The sequence below is a fragment of the Aedes aegypti genome, chromosome 1, assembly GCF_002204515.2.
Source record: "Aedes aegypti strain LVP_AGWG chromosome 1, AaegL5.0 Primary Assembly, whole genome shotgun sequence".
NCBI lineage: Eukaryota > Metazoa > Arthropoda > Insecta > Diptera > Culicidae > Aedes > Aedes aegypti.
Genome location: NC_035107.1, coordinates 220593823 through 220613433, shown reverse-complemented (window position 1 = coordinate 220613433; position 19611 = coordinate 220593823). Strand labels below are relative to the sequence as shown.

The 19611-nt window shown below is 37.5% G+C and overlaps 3 protein-coding genes across 3 annotated transcripts in view; 1 reads left to right on the top strand and 2 right to left on the bottom strand.

Moving 5' to 3' along the window:
• Positions 1-2974: 2974 nt before the first annotated feature.
• LOC5565061 (probable E3 ubiquitin-protein ligase HERC3) lies at positions 2975-4287 on the bottom strand. The gene is made up of 3 exons (XM_021857633.1): positions 4157-4287; positions 3618-4101; positions 2975-3537 (listed from the first exon to the last, which is right to left on the bottom strand). Exons 1-3 carry the CDS (start codon positions 4221-4223, stop codon positions 3024-3026), a joined length of 1065 nt encoding a protein of 354 aa, XP_021713325.1. The 5' UTR covers positions 4224-4287; the 3' UTR covers positions 2975-3023.
• A 58-nt stretch (positions 4288-4345) lies between these two features.
• LOC5565056 (ADP-ribosylation factor-like protein 3) lies at positions 4346-13901 on the top strand. The gene is made up of 5 exons (XM_001649324.2): positions 4346-4469; positions 4761-4889; positions 12613-12744; positions 12802-13038; positions 13102-13901. The coding sequence occupies exons 1-5, from the start codon at positions 4467-4469 to the stop codon at positions 13138-13140; spliced, it is 540 nt and encodes a 179-aa protein (XP_001649374.1). The 5' UTR covers positions 4346-4466; the 3' UTR covers positions 13141-13901.
• LOC110681558 overlaps positions 13598-19611 on the bottom strand; it is a 30586-nt gene continuing 24572 nt past the window's right edge. Inside the window, exon 4 of the mRNA XM_021857632.1 lies at positions 13598-14501. Within this exon, the coding sequence (XP_021713324.1) occupies positions 14421-14501 (81 nt within the window). The 3' untranslated portion in view covers positions 13598-14420. The remainder of the gene's footprint in view (positions 14502-19611) is intronic.

The window sequence follows — 19611 nt, the reverse complement described above, 5'->3', positions numbered from 1 at the left end:
AATTTAATTACTTTTAGCAGAAAGCGAAACACTGAAGAAACAACTGTAGTTTTAGGAAATCAAATCGTCGAAAAATGCGATAGGGTCAGAGATTTAGGCGTAATTTTAGACTCAAAACTCACTTTTATCGATCATTACAACACCATTATACATAAAGCAACAAATATGCTCGGTTTTATCAAACGCTTTGGTTCTAACTTTAATGATCCATACACTATTGAAACTTTGTACGTCGCTTACGTGAGGTCTATATTAGAGTATTGTAGTATTGTATGGTCTCCTTTTATGAAGACGCATGAAGAACGTCTTGAATCAGTTCAAAAGCAATTTCTGTTATATGCTCTTCGTAAATTGGGCTGGACATCCTTTCCTCTTCCATCTTATGAATCAAGATGCATGCTCATTGATATTCAGACATTGAAAAAGCGCCGCGAATTCGCTATGGTTTCATTCGTGAACGATATTGTTTCGCATCGTATTGATTCTCCTAACCTATTAAACAGTTTAAATATTTATACTCCTTCCCGGCAATTGAGGAATCGTAACTTGTTTTTTATTAATCACCGTCGTACTAATTATGCAAAATTTTCTCCTCTAAACCGAATGATGAGTTTATATAATCAACATTGCGAGACAATAGACTTAACAATGTCGCGTAGTAACCTAAGAATATACTTTAACTCTGTAAGATAAAGCAGTATATAGATTTAAGTGTTAACATGTAGTCTACTTTGATTGACGATAATAAATAAATAAATAAATAAGTCATTCATCCGAAACAAACATAACCTCAATTTCAAATGTTTGGCTCCGGCAATCAGGCTCCCGTTTGACAAGCATATCGAGTCTGTCCGCAGCACCCAGTTTTCTATGAACTAATCTACGATGACGTCACACAGCAACTTCCAGCGGGAAGAAAACCTTTGCTGCGGGCCGTGTTTATAAAAAATGAACGATTTCGCTGCGCATTCATCCACTCCATGTTCATCTGGTGAACATTCCTTCACTGGATGTTAGTCCGGATGTCATTTTACGTAAACATGGCCCGCATTTAGAAAAAGAAAGTCGATAATAAAAGAAGACCGTGGATAAATCCATCGTCTCTCATTCATTCTGCTGTGAATATTTACACTGTCATTTCGACTTGGTTGAAGCTTAACGATGACCAGGTGAATTGACAAACAGTAATAAAATTCCCTACAGAATGAAAGAGAGAAAAATAGTCATTATTTACTAAAATATAGTAATTCTGTGACTACCCACGATTCTGAGTGTTCACTTTAACCACAGACAAACAGACGTAACACTTAGAACAAATCGCGATCGAAATCATAGTCAAGAGAACATGTACGCCCAATGCTAAAATCGGTGTGTTTGGCCGATGGGCCAACAGATGGCGGTAGTGTGTGAACGTCAAACTCGAACAAAAACGATGCGAGCGCTGCGGGTGGTGGATTGGCCACCTACAATATATTTGAATCGACCGTTAAAAAGGTGGTCGATGGATAATGATGAGAGTTACGTCTGTTTGTCTGTGCTTTAACTATGGATCTATAACTCAATATCGAGATACCGAATATCAAGTAAGGGAGAGTTGACTGTATATTTAGTAAGTTGTGAGACCGGCACAAACAAAGTGAGTTCTGTCTGATCTTTCGACCTTGACGCTTGCTCCTACGGGGGCCAGCGACGAGGGCAGGATCAAACATGTCGCGCGTCGGTCTAGTAAGTGAAAAAGTGGCGTGATCGGTTAGTTCTTTTTGATCCTTTGACCTTGACGCTTGCTACTGGGCAGTGCGTCAAGAAAGCCAAGTTTTTTTTCCTTTTCGGGTCGCGCGCCTATTTTTTTCTGAGTGCTTTTATATAGCCGAGCAAACGAGTGAGGCTGAGAGGGGATTGTGGCTGCACAGTGAAGGATAAAGGATCAATTGGTGAGCTCGTTTCAGAACAGAACACCCCTTTTTACCTTTATTTTTGTAATTAAAAAAAAAACTTTGAATGGTTCGACACTACAAGTGTAGACTTGCGAAAGGTTCACTTTATTCAACAAACTTTGGATGGTTCGCCACTGTAAGTGTCAGCATAAGAATAAGAGTGTTCTATGATGTTCCAACCAATCGAGTTTTTTGTTTCTTTTCAAATAAGTAAAATATAATAACACATGCTTTCGTCCTGACAGCTGTAGGAATGTTACATTTAGGTATTTGTTCAACAAACTTTGAATGGTTCGTCACATCAAGTGTCGGCATAATTTTCCACTACATAGAAATTGTTCATATCAAATGAAAATATTATATTTACAAATAAGCATGTATATATCTCACAAATCATTATTTATCATGGTCTAATCGCTTATCAAAGTGAATCCTGTGACCCAACGATCCTTCCCATTAACAAACATCCCTCCCAGTAACCTTTGTGGAGATGCAGAGGCAAACACGGTCTCCAAATAGCAAAGGTTACACACTAATATTCCTTCCCCCAATCCCACCTGACTGCAAGGACGTGGCCGGCGCCGTTATTGACCCTGTATAAATAGAGGCACTGAATTATGCACATTGAAGAAGATTATGGCCAATCCCAGCCGAACTTCTAGTTGATTCTTTGTGCATTTTCACTGACTTCGGTCAATCACGGAATAGCAACCATTGATATGTGTAGTCAGTCTAAGCTAAGCTAAGCTAAGCTGTGAGACCGGCACAAACAAAGTTACCCGCATTATCAGAGATACTTCGTTTTAGGGTACCCATTTAGAATATCGACATGGGTAATTTGTAATGAACTAAGGCTGGTATACTTTCATCAAATAACTACATGGTTCAAAAAATAGTCTAATTAACTAACTGGGGTTCGCGTACTATACGCGTGTACTATAAACGGAATTGTACAAGAATATTTATCTATGTCATTCGGATATATTTATTCGGAAATGAAACAAATGATTACAGTAAAAATCATTACATAAATTTCCAACAATAGCCACCTATCGTACAATAGCGTAACTTCTTAGTTTAATTTATCCTTCATGGCGACATTTCGCCATCACCACATTCGCTCACAAAAACGAGCGAATTCGCTCCACTTTTCAAAAGCTTCAAACCATCGACTTTCGGAAAGCTTTCAAACTTTTTAAACCCACTCAGGTTCGGATTTCGCTCAACGTTAACATAATCTAGCTTTTTCCGAAGATCATTTCCAGCAAAATACAATTCTCCTTTGGAACTTATCACCACGGTATGGCAATTCCCACAATGAACATTTTCTATGGAGATTTCTTGCGACTGATCGTCTTCCTGTTCCGAAACTTCAATCACCTGAGGTAGCGCAAACACAGTTCCCCTGACTTGTTTCTCGTCCATCAGTCCCAACTGCCCTTTGCTGTTCCATCCCCAGCAGTACAGATCTCCAAACGAGGACACGGCCGCCGAATGCCAACCGCCGGCTGCGATATCCACGATTTTGACTCCCGCCAGGGCTTCTACCAGCTGCGGTTGCTCCTTATGGGGAGTTATCGCACCGTTGCCCAACTGACCGCGTCTGAAACGGAAGTGATGGTTAATAAATTGAAAAGAGTGGTTCGAGTTGGATTTTTTTACAGATTACGTGGTATAACTTACAATCCACAGCCCCAACTGTACACGTCGCCATTTCCGGTCAACAGCAAGCAATGCTCCAGTCCCACAACTACTTTTCGGATGCGAACATGCTTCGGAAAAGTAAACGTCTTGTTGGGAATGTTGAATACATATTTCCCTGGGCTAGTAACTGCAATCGATACCTTATCACCACATGCGATGTGAGAAATTGACTCCACGCTTTCAGATTCCGGTGAATTTTCAACCGACAGAAAATCAAGTTTTTTCGTTTGTTGCGAATAGATATCATACTTCAGAAGGTGGCCATTCTTCAAAAGGATCAAACAGTACCAGTTGTTTGCCGAAAGATGAGCAATTCGACTGCCACAGTCGACGGTGTGCGATGTTTCCGTAATGCAGGAGTATGATAAAAGCGAACTTCCGGTTGCAACCAAAGCATGAGTAGCAGTAAGTTCGATTATAATCTCACCCTGGGTATCTTTGACAAATTTACTGAGATCTAATTCTGAAGTAAGAAAAAATCATGAAATGTATAATTTATTCTTTGTTATTAAACTTACCTTGCAAATCTCCATTGCCGTCTATTTCAAAAGGGTTGAAACCGTAGATCCAAAATCTAGGCGCCATTTTCAACCGTCAAATTGAAAACAAGATAAGCTTTAAAGCTCACCCGTTTTCGTTCTCACCACACTTTTCACCAAATGAGCAATGCAGAATCCACCTCCAGCGACTTGCGAACGCGCTCTTCTCGATAACACAAAGTGGTATGCGTGCGGGATCGTGTTTTGTTTTCGTACCGCAAAATTACCTCTAATTCATTGGTAAATCGCAAAATTTTGTCTTGAAAATTATCAACACTTTCCACTGGACATGGTAAGATTTTGAATCACATGGAAATACCTACCTTTTTGCGTTGATATTGGCTTAATCCATGGTGATTAACACCGTCGAAATCTTGGTGAAAACAGCCGAAAATTGTTTGGCGATAGTCGCTAGGCAACCGATGGATTGACAGAGCACCTAATGATAATTTTGAAAACATTCGCTTACACTTGCACCCACTCCCTGACATTAACCCACTGAGAATATTACGAGCACGTGGGCACTAGTGGGTGCAACTACGTTCACGTGTTTCATTCAAAATCGTTTGTTTTTCTTTGAAAGGGTTTGCTGTCTCTGTTGAGGAAGCTACGATCCGCTCCAGAGAAGGAACTAAGGATTCTACTGCTGGGGTTGGACAATGCTGGCAAAACGACACTGCTGAAACAGTTGGCTTCCGAAGAAGTAACTCAGGTGAGTTTAGTTCTACAAACAATTTGATTAGGGGTATTCACTTATCGGCATAATTTCCCGCGCATATCGAGATAAACGGGTTATCTTAAATATATCACAAAATTGCGTAAACTGCGTATAAAATATTTCAATGTGTTGAGATTCTACAGTAGATTAATCCAAGTATGCGTCGGTTGTTATAACAATTTCCATCAAATGTGTCATAAACATTTACAGTCAGTCTTCCCATGAACCGAACCGATGTGCAACATTGGTTTGAACCTTGTAACTTATGTTGAACCGCAAACGCGCTTCGTCTCTGTACCAGTGTATCAAACCGAACCCGGTACATGTGTACTTCGATTCAAACTTGGGTTCAAATAATGGCACAAAGCAGGCAGACAGGGAACGGTTGAAATCCACGTGGATAAATTTCTACGATCATAAATGGAACTTTTTGGTTCAAATCGCAAGTCTCTTGAGGCTTGAATAAATGTTTAAATTAAGCAGATCAACTGAGATCAATACTTTAAATAACACTTATCGGTAACTTTATGAAAAAATCACGGATTTTACTATACTAAACAACAAGACACGATGAGTAGAAATTGGTAAGCGTGGATATCAACAATTTCTGTTTCTCCGTTTGTGTCTTCGTTCTGAAATTTGGATGCAACCGAAGATTTGCACCAAAATTTGAACCGCGGTTGCAATCGAAGTACAAATCAAGCGTGTGCTAGAATAAGGGCGTAAGTCGCATGATCGATATCTTTTCATCGATCCTCTCTTCTGTGAATAAAGGTGACAAGACGCAACTTTATTGCCAATTTTTCTTCCCCCGATGCAAGAATGCATCACCGTCTAGCATCCTGATATGAAAAACTGCTTAAAAGTTTGCACCTGGTCACCTTTATTCGTAGAAGAGAGGATCGATGAAGAGAAAACGACCATGCGACTTACGCCCTAATTCTAGCACACGCTTGAAATGGACTGGTTTTCGAACCGGCGTTTGCACTGATGTTCACTTCCCACATGTTTGGGGTTATACTTATGACACACTTGTACGAAAAGTGCTTAAATACGCATAACACAGTCTTCAAAGATCATCATTGCTGCACAGATATTTTGAAAAGAATGCTTTGAAAATATAATTGCTTCGCGTAGGATTCGCGCCTTTTCAATTCAATTGCTCCTGTGCTCACTTGATCAAAAATCATTGATTCAAATCATTTCAACGCAAATGCATACTCTAGACCTCGGATTCCTAGCCTCGGTAAACATAAAACAACCCCATGCAAAATTCCAGTTTTCAGCGAGCTTTGTATACAATTGGAACTTCTTGATTCCCCTTTTAGGAAACCTATCTTAGGGCCTATGTTATCAGTATAGTAAATGAATAAAAGTGTTGAGATCTAATATACTTACCATGGGAGTTAACTTATAATTTATATAAATAATAGAATTAGTTCAAAGATTAGCTCTTTCAACGAAAAAAAAAAAACAGTTTGGTGTAAAAAGTTAGTTATATTTTTGCTAGTTGAGGCCATTTATTTCACCAGTATAACTGCAGTATAAACTTATCATGCCAGAGGCAGTTCATATGTTCAATAACGTTGTAGGCAAGACATCTATGCATAATAGAACTTGCTTAACGGATACAATGGACTTAAATAGGGAAACTTTTTTTTTTTGTCTAATTTAGAGTTAGAATAGAGCTGTCAATAATTTGAATTGCTTTGGTTTGGCACCCAGTCTTATGAAATCAGAGGAAATATATTACGCCGGAATGTCGCAAAATAATAAAATTTCTTTTGATTTTTTTTTTTCAACTGGATGCCAAACCAATGCCAATAAAATTAGAATAGAGGTGTGTATAACATGTGAACTTCTTTTTTCGTGATGGTAGAACTTTCACAGGTAATACAAAACATTTTTATTGACATTAAACATGAGATAACATATACATATTGCTAAGTATTGAAATACAATGAGTCTGTTCCAAAAATCACATGCAAATTTGAGACGATCCGCTACAGGGTTGATGCTCCTGTTCGTACATGACGTCAATGTCGTAGGAATGCATATATGATGAAACATCACATCATCATCAACATCATCATTCTCCAAGAAAGACTGTTGAAACTGGTTGTGGCTATAATAAAAAAGATAACATTAACATCTTCAAAAGACTTTTGGTTCAATCAATTGATACTACACAACAGCTTCATGAGAATCACTATGTTCACGCAAGATAGTTCACCATTTATAGAAGCAGACATTTTATTTGTCAACTGGATAGGTACTGACACGCACTTTGGGACCTTGCGATGAAAAGAAAACATTGTTGGTTGCTAAGCCTACCAACAATTTTTATTATCCTTCTGCAGCGTAGCCCGCTTAGTCCAAGGAGCCACAAATGATTCAGAAAAATGATGCAGTATTTTCACCGAAATGATTCAAGCAAATCAAAGCCTTGTTGGATTGAAAAATAAGGATCGTGCATTCTCTTTCTCCTTGTTTTCTGAATCAAAGCAACGCAATTCAAAGGCAATTTTGAAGACTGGCAGTACATGGAAATAACCTATTTTTCCACTAGCAGAAGAATGAAAGAGACATTAAAAGACACAAATAAGTTCCGCAAAGTTTTGTCTTTTAAAAACATACACTTTATCCTAGAACATTGTAATCCATGTCAACCACAGTCAAAAAGATAAGTGAATAGTTGTATTTTTAAAGTGTTTTTACATGAACCGTCCATTTCAATAGATAAAGGAAAAATGTCTTCGACAACTTTTTTTCACTAAATATTTTCAACAACTTTTCCGAAGACATCAATTGCTTTTATCGACAAACAGAAAAAAATGTATCTCACTTATAAGTAAATTCATCGATTTACAGCGGTCTCATGAATCCTTGGAAAATTTTACTAATTACTGATAGAGTATCTGAAATACTTCTTGTATGATTTCTCAGAGCACTTCCCGACTTTCCGTTGTAAACAACATTCGGTACCGACACCCGCGACGGTACAATCTGGAGCGAGTCAAAAGACCCGAAATCACAACTGAGTATTTGTAAAGCCTTGAAACAGCGTTACGGATGAGAGAATGCTCTCCGAAACCCTTCTTGAGGACAGCTGGAGTAGTGTCAATGTAGCCATTAACAACGCAGCAGAAGGTGCCATCAGTGGTGGAAATATTCGTATCATGAAGCACCTTTACACTGGAACTAATACAAAACAAACATGACAGACTCGAATACAGGCTTGGTGTGAGTAAATTCGCACTCGCCTGTGTCATGTTTACCTATCTCAAGTGATATTCCTCATGACTCTGGTACCTCTTATTTGATCGTACCTACGGGATTTCTGAGCTATAAATACTGGCTGCCGTAAGCGCAGAAGAGGAGACTTCTCGGACTGTGGACATATTAACATATTATTTTATTCTTTATTTGCAGGATATAAAAGCCTGCTCGAGAAAACATACCACAAGAAATAGCAAATAGTTCGCGAACATTAACTCGCGAATATCCGAACGGGGTGTGATTTATTGTGGTTTTGACAAACAAATCAATAGTATATCCATAAAATCGACAGTAAACTATAGGTTGTACACACTCAATCTGTTCGGTAAAAATAACTGGGTTTTGGAACTACCGAAAAAGTCAGTACACTAAAAAAATGTTAGAAATCGAAAAACAAAGATTTTTCACTGAAATTTTGCAGAGAGCTTTCTTTTTATATCATACATTGATAAAAAATAAAACATGGTGAAATTTGCTTTTCAATTACGCGTGGCGACAGTTTTCATTTTACTGACTTTTTCGGTAGTTCCAAAACCCAGTAAAATTTTACCGACCCCAGTTATTTAATCTAAGTGTGTAGTCAAAAACTCTTGAAAGCCAAGACCTTCCTTGCGTGGGAGGAAATCGACAAAACGTTTGGCTCAACGAGGAGTGTCAGACGGTTTTGGTCGAGAAGAATACAGCGCGGACGATGATACTACAGCACGGTACCTGTCAAAATGTGGAACGATACAAACAGAAGCGAAGACAGCAAACCCATTTATTAAGGGATAAAAATCGCCGCCTGGAAGAGTTGGAGTGCGAAGAGATGGAGCAGCTGTATCGTTCTCAAGAAACACGTAAGTTCTACAAGAAACTCAATGCATCCCGCGAAGGCTTTGTGCCGCGAGCCGTAATGTGCCGGGATCGGATAGAGGTATCTTGACGGACGTACGTGAGGTGATTGAAAGTTGGAAGCAGCACTACGATGAACACCTGAATGGCGCAGAGAGGGGAGACCAAGGCAGCAGGAGGAATGGCTTCATCAGTACGGCGGATGAGGGTGGCGTGCCAAGCCAACTCCCACAATAAGTGAAGTTAAGGATGCTATCAAACAGTTCAAGAACAAAAAAGCACTGCCCTTAACCGCATATTTGTAACATTCGACAAAAGTAGGCATTGAGTAAATGGAAAGGCAAGTGTGCATTTTATGGCAGTATGGGAGGAAACAAAAATTTCTAAAAAATACTAGGACCTCAAAAGTGCTTATTTGAGGCTGATATTTTGTACAACTCATATTACATACTAGGTGAATAGTCAGAAAATAATTCTGATAGAAATTTCATTGATATTACATTACGAGGCTCATTTATAATCTCAATGTGACTGTTATGCGGTTATAATTACCAATGTGACAAAACAACTTGGTATTTTTTTTTTCGAATTTTCTAGAACAATCTCACAGATTTCAGTAAGTTGATCGAAAGTATTTATCATTTAATGACTCTCCATGGTATTAACTCCATTTTGTCAAAAATGTCGAATGTGACTGTTATGCAGTTATGGGCAGCAGCAGCTGGTATGATTGGTATTGGAGAGGAACATGGCTTCTTGTCTGCACCGATTGATAGTCAGGATCTGGAATACAGAACGTAACGATTCTATCCCATTACCCTGAATGCCATTTCCCCGAATTCCATCACCCCGAATGCTATTTTCCCGAATTCACAAATAGCTCGATATGATGATATTGATGGCATTTCCCCATGATATTGAAATTCGGGATAATGTCATTCGGATGATGGGTCGTTCGGGGTTTTGGAATTCGGTGTAATGGCGTTCGGGTTAATGGCATTCGGGGTAATGGGATTCGCGAAAAGTAATGCTTAACTTTGACGAACAGTTTTTCTTAGGAGTTTTTGGAAAAACTATTTAGTTTTTCAACAAAAACCATTTTGTAAGATTTTATATTTCCATAACATTGTAGAATTATAGTTGAACGATGCCCAGAAAACCGATTACGATTTTATCAATATCAATAAAAATCAATCAATAAAAAAGATATAGCATGAACAAAGTGTTCACTTTATAAAATGAACAGTCCTTATACCCAATATACAAAACGGGTAGGATGACAAGTTATAATGTGAGAATCACTATCGAGCGATCACTATTCTTAACACAGCCTATGAAGCGGTTTGTCTGGTCATCTTCCATCGTCTACCACTGCAAGCAAGCAAATTTATGGGGAGTAATCAAGCCGGTTTCCTGGACAGGCGATCGACAACGGACTAAATTTTTATGTTGCGGCAGATCCTACAAAAGTGTGGAGAATATCAAATTCCTACGCACCACCTATTCATTTGTTTTCAAATCGGCCATCGACCGTGAAGAGTTATGGGAAATTATGGACGAAAACGGCTGACTATACGGATCAAGGCAACGATGGATAGTGTACAGTGCTGTGTGAAGATATCGGGTGCGTTATCCCTCTCGCAATGTACTTCGACAAGGCGACGATCTTTCCTGCCTAATATTGCGCTAAAAGCGGACTTAAGCCTCTCTTTCCCATGGTAGCATAGGTGACTCACCGATTTTTGACGAACGCTAGCTAACCCGGATTGGTACGATTAGCTCAATAATGATTGGAATGAATGTATGCGCTCATTTGTCCCATCAAACATCGAAATAAGTAAACTAAAGGTTAAACTATTTAAAAACAATCAACAAAATTTCATAGAGATTTGGAATAATTTTGCAGCTTATTGCAACAACTTTTGTTCAAGCACTCCTTTTAGAATCGCCGCTTTAATAGTTGAATTGTCGAACAAAGCTGTGGGATAAAAAGGGTTAAGCATGCGGGGCACGATCTTCAATAAATCCAGTCAGATCATCTGTTTCACTGACGACGTGGACATTGTCGGAAGAACGTTTTAGGTGATGCAGTATACCAGGCTGAAACGTGAAGCAGAAAGGGTTGGATTGAAGGTAAATACGTCAAAAACGAAAGACGTGTGATGATCGGTGGAGATGAGTTCGAAGTGATAGTTGAATTTGTCTACGTCGGATGCAGCAATGAAATTCGAAGACGTATAATTGTCGGAAGTCGTGCTTACTACGGACTTCACCAAACTTTGCGGTCTGGCAAACTTCACCTACGTACTAAGTGTACCATGTACAAGATGCTGATACAATACTCGAAGAGGACCTGCAACGGCAAGGAGTTCTTGGAAGCACACGTCAATCTTTGGCGGAGTATGTGAGGAGAAACATGGCGGAGTATGAAGGAGAAAAATGAACCAAGGGTACGGTATTACAAAAAAAAGATACATTGCTGCTGTTCTCCTTGGCCAAACAGATATATATTTTATTTAAGAAATATGCAGCCTGAGGCTGACTGAAAATAATCACTACAAAACCATTTGGAGGAATATTATGATAAAATTTTCGACATTTGATATGATATGATATAAAATACTTTTGGGACGTGACGCCAGGAAGAAGAAGAAGATGAAGGAGTATAAAAATACTGGACCAGCAAGTGGACCCTAATATCTGCCTTAAACTTGCACTATGGGCGGTTTCCATACAAACTGGCGGCAAAAATATGTTTTCTATCTCATGGCGTATTCATTAGTTTTGTGATACAAATTTGATGTTTTATTTTCAAAAACAAGTTTTCGAGACTAACTTTTGAATAGGGCCTATAGCGAAATAATAAGTTTTGTTACTAATGATGCATATAAGCCATATATGCGATTAACTTTGTGCAAACCATTATAAATGTTAGAACTTACATAGAAATGATGATATAAATGATTTAGTGATATTAACATATTCTCTGAGTTATTTTTAATAGAAAACGGTTAAAAATATTGGAAAAATTCAAAAAGCCCTAAATTAAAAACGTACAAATTTGTGTATCTAAATTCTTCACGATCCTTTCGTTAACATCTCAAAGTACCCTTGGAAATAAATTTTAGCCTGGGACAACTTGGGACAAAAAAGTGTGGGATGTGTAAAGTTTCGATATAAAATCAAATATATTTTTTTCAGTGCACTCCCCGCATTTTTCCGACCTAAAGTATTTTATTTTTCTTAGATAGCTTTTTGAATAAGCTTTCGGACAGTGTATAATAATCTGTACAAAATATTACGATTATGCAGTATATTGTATTCAATGTGTACCTTGTGTTTGCTTTGAATTTATCATTTTTCTTAAAAAATCTAACTTTGACATACTGTATCAATGAAAATATAAAAGATCTTACTCTGATATTTCAGGAGTAACTTTATAGAAGTGTTTACTATGAAAAACCTATCAGAACAAATTATTTTTTCGATTATTGGCCACCTGATCGCCCATAGTGACTTGTTCGACTCGAATTGATTGACTGCTTACTCGTCAAGGAACTGAATATCTGCCAGGCTAACAAAGTTTATCCCCACCCATGCTTAGGTAACACCCACTGCTGGCTTCAACATAAAATCCGTAGTCTCCGATGGTTTCAAACTGAACGTATGGGATATAGGCGGCCAGAGCAAGATCCGGCCCTATTGGAAAAACTATTTCGAAAACACGGATGTTCTGGTAAGATGTTTTTAAATAGCATACATCAGAACCTACATCCTACATCCCACTTTTCAGATCTACGTGATCGATTCAAGCGATCGGAAGCGCCTCGAGGAAACCGGCGACGAACTGGCCGAACTGCTCCTCGATGATAAGCTCAGGCAGGTCCCGCTGCTGGTATTTGCCAACAAGCAAGACATAGCCGGGTCACTTAAAGCGTCGGAGATTGCCGAATGTCTCAAGCTGGTCAAGCTGAAGGATCGAACCTGGCAGATCCAGGGCTGCTCGGCACTCGAGGGAACCGGTATAAAGGTGAGATTTTTAGATGGGTAGGAATATAATATTGTAATATCGAATATTTTATTATATCCGCAGGATGGAATGGATTGGGTTTGCAAGAGCATTAAGAAGTAATTCTGATTAAGGCGAGTGTATAACGAGACCACACTTTGACTTATCAAGGGCACACATTTTTAGAACCAGGCAGCTGTTTCAGCTGAAAACATGACTAATAGGTCTCTCGCTAGTGGTGATCAATCGATCTGCACGGAGCTCCCTTAACCATTACCATCAGAATCAAATTTGAGCTCATTAGTCGACTTATATGACCAAACTGCATATCTGGAAAAAATAAAAGCATTCTAAGGCTTTTAATACGAAATAAACTTATTAAGTATGTTAGAGAAAGAAAATTCTCAAACACGAGTACTATAGTTTACAATTTTTCCAAATTAATGTTCTACAAAAAATAAGTCTACCTAGTTAGCAAGTTTCAACATTTTTTTTTTTTTTTAATTTTGTCCAGACATGAAGTTCTGCTTTACAATTCGACTGATCAGCACAAATTTAATTGATTCGTTTTATGATAATAACGGTCTGAGACGCAGCATGATCAAACTTTCATGTTTTTCTAGAATTGTGCTCTTAAAATTCTTTAAGCTGTGCTTTCGGATCATCTACACTTCTTCACCCTAAATCGATTAGAAATAGGATCGCTTTCCCAACTTCAATGTATTTGTGCGTCTTTCACTGTTCGTGTATTGTCCATGTGTCGTCAGGCTCTGCACGTAGAAACCTAAAATCCGAACTAAAATGCCTTTAAAAATGTGTCTCATCACAAGTGCAATACATGTAGCAAATAAATTAAAGTCTCAATGTAGATTTTTGTAAATTAATTTATTTTTTGGATTTTTGTTGTTTTTGGGTGCGATTTCCCGAGTCTCCGAGCCACTCTCTGATCCGAACTTCCGTGCGACTGACCGAGTTTGAAACTCACATTCAAAATGGAAAAGGCCCCATTGTCTCCCCTTTATTTTTTGCATACCCACCCAGCCGAACGGTTAATTCTACGCTACCGCTACGCGAAATGAGCTTGTTTTAAGCCTAATTTTGCTTTTCCTTCTCCCGAGAGCGGCGGCGCGCGTTTTGCGCAATCAAACCGCGCTTTTATTTTCGGCGTTCCGCTTTGTACTCCCTTATTTAACCCTCCTCTGTCTACTTATGCATATGGATAACCAATCAAATGTGAATTTCAAAACATACGGCGTCGATTTTCTATGTTTCCGTGCAGCTTTTTTCATTTCTCGTTCGATCGAGAAAGCTCTGAACACTCGCATGAATATCGCCCGATTTTCTGCCTTTTCCTGTAACAATCACATTTTTTTATGAACAATCTCTCCGCCGCTTCGCCTCCTCTACAGTTCGTTGTGTGGATACTCCGTGGATACTCGGTATTCGTTCTCGTGGTAATCTGTACACTCGACCGGATGTTTGACCTAGAACATTTCGATACATGGATTAGTAAACAGTAGGGTGCAGCTTATCTTTAGGCAGTACTCAGATTAAAGGTACGTCAGCTCTTTTAAACTAGAATCATATACAGCCATTCCATGAAAACCCGATCTAGTGAATCACCGAATTCCATGAAAGTTTGCTATTTTGTTCCTTATATGAAATAAGGATACACGTGTTTTTGGATTTTTTGATTAGGGTGACCATTTCCAAAATAAAGTGACCAAACAAATCGCGACTTTGCAAAATAAGATTATTTTTTAAAAAATCATAAATTTTGAACCGCTTGACCGATTTTTAATTTTCTTGGACGAAATAAAAGCTAAAGATTTTGACTTTTCAAGATAAAATCCCAAAAACACGTGTATTCTTATTTCGGATAAGGAACAAAATAGCAAATATTCATGGAATTCGGTGACCCACTAGATCGGTTTTTCATGGAATGGTTGTATAATAAGGGAAATATCGAAGTTCAGGCCAAATATATTCGGATTTGGAGGTGATGCACGCAATTTGAAGGTAAATTTTCATGTTATGAAATATGACTTTCAGTGCATTTCTCAAAACTTAGTTATATTTTAAACCAAATTTTAATTTTTCATCCTCACAATTTATTATCTGAAAAACATGAATGAACATTAGATTTGTCCAAAACTAAAGTCAATAATTTTAATTAGCTATTAGTTTCTGTTTTTTTTTTTCAAAAATGAATTGTATTTGGTCGGTTTTTAGACAGGCCGTACTAGATGAAATTTTGGCGTTCTAGAGATATGTTAAAAACTTCATAATATCCGATTTTTCCTATGCTATTTTGATACAAACGTACCATCAAACAGATATGTTCAATTTGTTATAACAGCAAACATTTTTTTTCTTTTTTTTTATTAGTATTATTCCAAACATCACATTATATTCATTTCTTATATCTTGGTGTTCTGTGTTATTAGACGACACTATCATCCTAAATTGGTAAAACAAATTTAAGATTTTATTAACATTTTATTAACAACATATTACATTTCATTTGCCGAAGCAGTTCAGATTTTTTACAGGTGAGTTGATTTCACCTACTTATAAGAGAAAAAAAACTCTTTGAATATACTTAACCTAACTTAACCTAAACATATAACGCATTAATCGTGGCAATAGAAGATTGTAACGATTTTTGCCTGAAATTATTAATTATTTTATTTGACATTTGTTCCAATGTTTCAACATTGGATATTCTATATAACTCATTGGTACAATACCAGGGAAGAAGCTTCAGAATCATTTTCAAAATTTTATTTTGAATTCTCTGCAGAGCTTTCTTCCTGGTATTACAACAGCTAGTCTATATTGGTACAGCATACAACATGGCTGGCCTGAAAATTTGTTTGAATATCAATACTGCGCAATCGTTCGCAGCCTTCTCGAATATGCTGTTCAAATCTGGGCACCATATCAAGAAACGCATATTTCTCGCATAGAAAGGGTGCAACGTTGTTTCATGCGGTTTGCGTTACGGAGACTACCATGGAACGATCCGCTCAGACTGCCTCCTTACGAGAACCGCTGTGAACTAATTAAGCTTGAGCCTTTGCAAACACGTCGTGTATTTCTCCAAAGAATGTTTGCTTTCGATGTCTTGACGAATCGGATTGATTGCCCTGATCTTCTGCAAGAAGCGAACTTTTTCGTTCCGGCTCGGAGATCCCGCCCACGTTCGTTGTTCTGGACCGCGAGATATCGTACGGTATTTGGACAAAATCACCCGATTGAAAGATGTTTTAATTTGTTAAATGTTGATGTTTTTGACTTTGATGTGAGAAGAAATAAGTTTAAAGCTAGAATAAGAGTATTGCATTAGATTAAGACCAATACAGTCTGTACAGCAATGCCGAAGACGAAGAAAATAAATATAAATATAATATAAAAAGCTTGTTCTTAAGACAAAGTTTTGATTTTCTGTTAATAAGGGGATAGAGACATTTTACATATTTATTACATTTAGCTTGAATGCCCTCAATGTGATTTTTGAAGGTTAAACTCTTATCTAGCATGAGCCCTAGATACTTAACTTCATCTGGCCAATTTATTGGAACCCCTCTCATCGTGACAACATGTCTACTTGAAGGTTTCAAATAAAGAGCTTTTGGTTTAGTTTTCTGCTTCCAAATTAGGAGAAATCTTCCATTTTTGCAAGTATGAGAAAAAATATCCAAACTTTTTTGCAATCGACTACAGATGACACGCAGGCTTCGTCCTTTGGCGGAGAGGCCTGTGTCATCCGGACACAAGGATTTTTGACATCCCTGACGTAACTCAGGTAAGTCAGATGTGGAAATATTGTATAATATTGGTCCCAAAATGCTGCCTTGAGGAACACCAGCTCTTACAGGAAGTCTTTCAGATCTGGAGTTCTGATAATTAACCTGAAGTGTACGATTTGACAGATCTTTGAATTATTCTTACAATGTATGTTGGAAAATTAAAGTTTTTTAATTTTACAATCAAACCTTCATGCCAAACACTGTCGAATGCTTTTTCTATGTCTAGAAGAGCAAGACCAGTAGAATAGCCTTCAGATTTGTTGGAACGGATCAAATTTGTTACACGTAAAAGTTGATGAGTGGTCGAATGTCCATGGCGGAATCCGAACTGTTCATTGGCAAAAATTGAATTTTCGTTGATGTGGACCATCATTCTGTTCAAAATGACCTCTTCAAAAAGTTTACTGATGGAGGATAGCAAACTGATTGGACGATAGCTAGAAGCTTTTGCAGGATTTTTGTCTGGTTTTAAAATTGGAACAACCTTAGCATTTTTCCATTTGTCAGGAAAATATGCTAATTGAAAACATTTGTTAAATATATCAACTAAAAATGATAAGCTACTTTCTGGAAGTTTCTTGATGAGGATGTAGAAAATTCCATCATCGCCAGGAGCTTTCATATTTTTGATTTTTTTTAATAATAGTTCTCACTTTTTCCAAATCAACAATGGAATTTGTTAAAGTTTCAAGAGCATTGTCAATAACAAGTTTTGTTTGTAAAGGAATATTAACATCTAGATTAGAGTCAATAAATGTTTCATAAATATTCCAGTCGGCTTGAAAATAATTGAAAGTGGAGCTGATAGAATTGAGAATCGCTTCATGGGATATTTGAAATGTAACAGGGACATGATCAGAATCAAAATCAGCATGAGTAACTAATTGGCTACAAAGATGACTAGAGTCGGTTAGGACCAAGTCAATCGTAGATGGATTTCTAGAAGAGGAAAAACATGTGGGGCTATCAGGGTATTGAATTGAGAAATATCCTGAAGAGCACTCATCGAATAAAATTCTGCCGTTGGAATTACTTTGAGAATTATTCCATGACCGATGTTTGGCATTAAAGTCACCAATGACAAAAAAATTTGACTTTTTGCGAGTCAATTTTCGCATGCCAGTGCTCCAGCAAATTAACTTGCTATCCAGAGCATTGAAAAGGCAAATAGGCAGCTATGAAAGTATATTTACCAAGTTGTGTTTCAACTGAAACACCTAAAGTTTCAAAAACTTTAGTTTCAAATGACGAAAACAGTTGATGTTTTATACGCCTATGAATGATGATTGCAACTCCCCCACATGCCCCATCAAGTCGATCATTACGATAAACAAAAAAGTTAGGATCTCTTTTGAGTTTAGATCCAGGTTTCAAATACGTTTCAGTAATAACTGCTATATGCACGTTATTAGCTGTAAGAAAATTAAACAGCTCGTCCTCTTTACCATTCAGAGAACGAGCATTCCAATTTAAAATATTTAAATTATTATTTGGATCCATTAGAAAAACGTAATCCAATAATTTGATAAATAAATTAGCAAACACATTTTGATATTTCTAATGCTTAGGATACATTTTCCTGAAACCATTAAAAAAAACTTAGCCCAGTCTGTCTAAACAGCGACCATTTGATCATAACATCATGAATAGGGGAATTAAGGGCATAGTGGACACATTATGCGATTCCTTATTATACGATTTAATATAAGTACGACGTGCTGCATCATTCGAGTTTAAAAAGTTTTCTGCAGGAAGCCGTCCATTAATTACATAAGACATATTTTGGTATTTTTCACACCCTTTCCCCTCCCACATAAAAAGACTTTTTGTATGAAAAGAAAAAACAAATTGTACGACTCGTAAGAAATCTCCAATCCACACTTCCATCATAAATCCTAGGGTGATTAATGAATGGCCCCATACATTTTTTTTTTTTGAAATGCCAGTCATACTGCTTTTCTACGCTGCCTTTCCACATGTTCTATGTACACCATATGGACCGCAGAACGGTAGTATCAATGAGAATATATACCATGGTGTGGAAGAAGAAGCAATGGCTATGTATTAGTACTAAGAAAAAACGTAAACAAAAATAACTACGTCACTAATTTACGCGGCTTCTTATGGGAGCTCACACGCTTGTAGTTGTGAAACATTTAGCACCGTACACGGATATCACGTACACTAAATGTCTTTTCCACACCTCGGTATATATTCTCATTGCGGTAGTATAATGTTTGAAATCATGAAAAAAAAGTTTCTTATAATGATTAAATTCAGGTTGTCGTTGTCGGAGGATCGGATGGGTAAAAACGCGTATGTTCAAGTTGATTGTTAGGTAACTCTCGTAATTTAACCTAAAATATGTTTATGGTATGTTAATATGTTCATTTGTAACGCATTTACAACTTTTTTTCAACATATTTGGTTTTTTTTTCACTGATTTGTAAATGTATGAAAATTATCCTATTGTCACCCCGTAGAGAAGTTCACATTGCACATTGGTCTCAAAGCCATATCTAGGAAGATAAGAATGACGTCGCCTAAACTGTCAATTTTACATATATGGTGTCTTCGACAAAGTTTCTCCATATTTTTCAGACATTTTTTTCAGTGATGTGAAATTAGGATGGCCCACATGGTTTACGAGATCAGCACATAAACTTTTTTGCTGACGCATTTAGGCCTACACAATGTTTTAGAACAACCGATTTGGAGCAACTTTTCCGAAGAATCTAAATTTCTATCTCTTATGGGTCGCGAGTTATGATTTTTTTTTCGA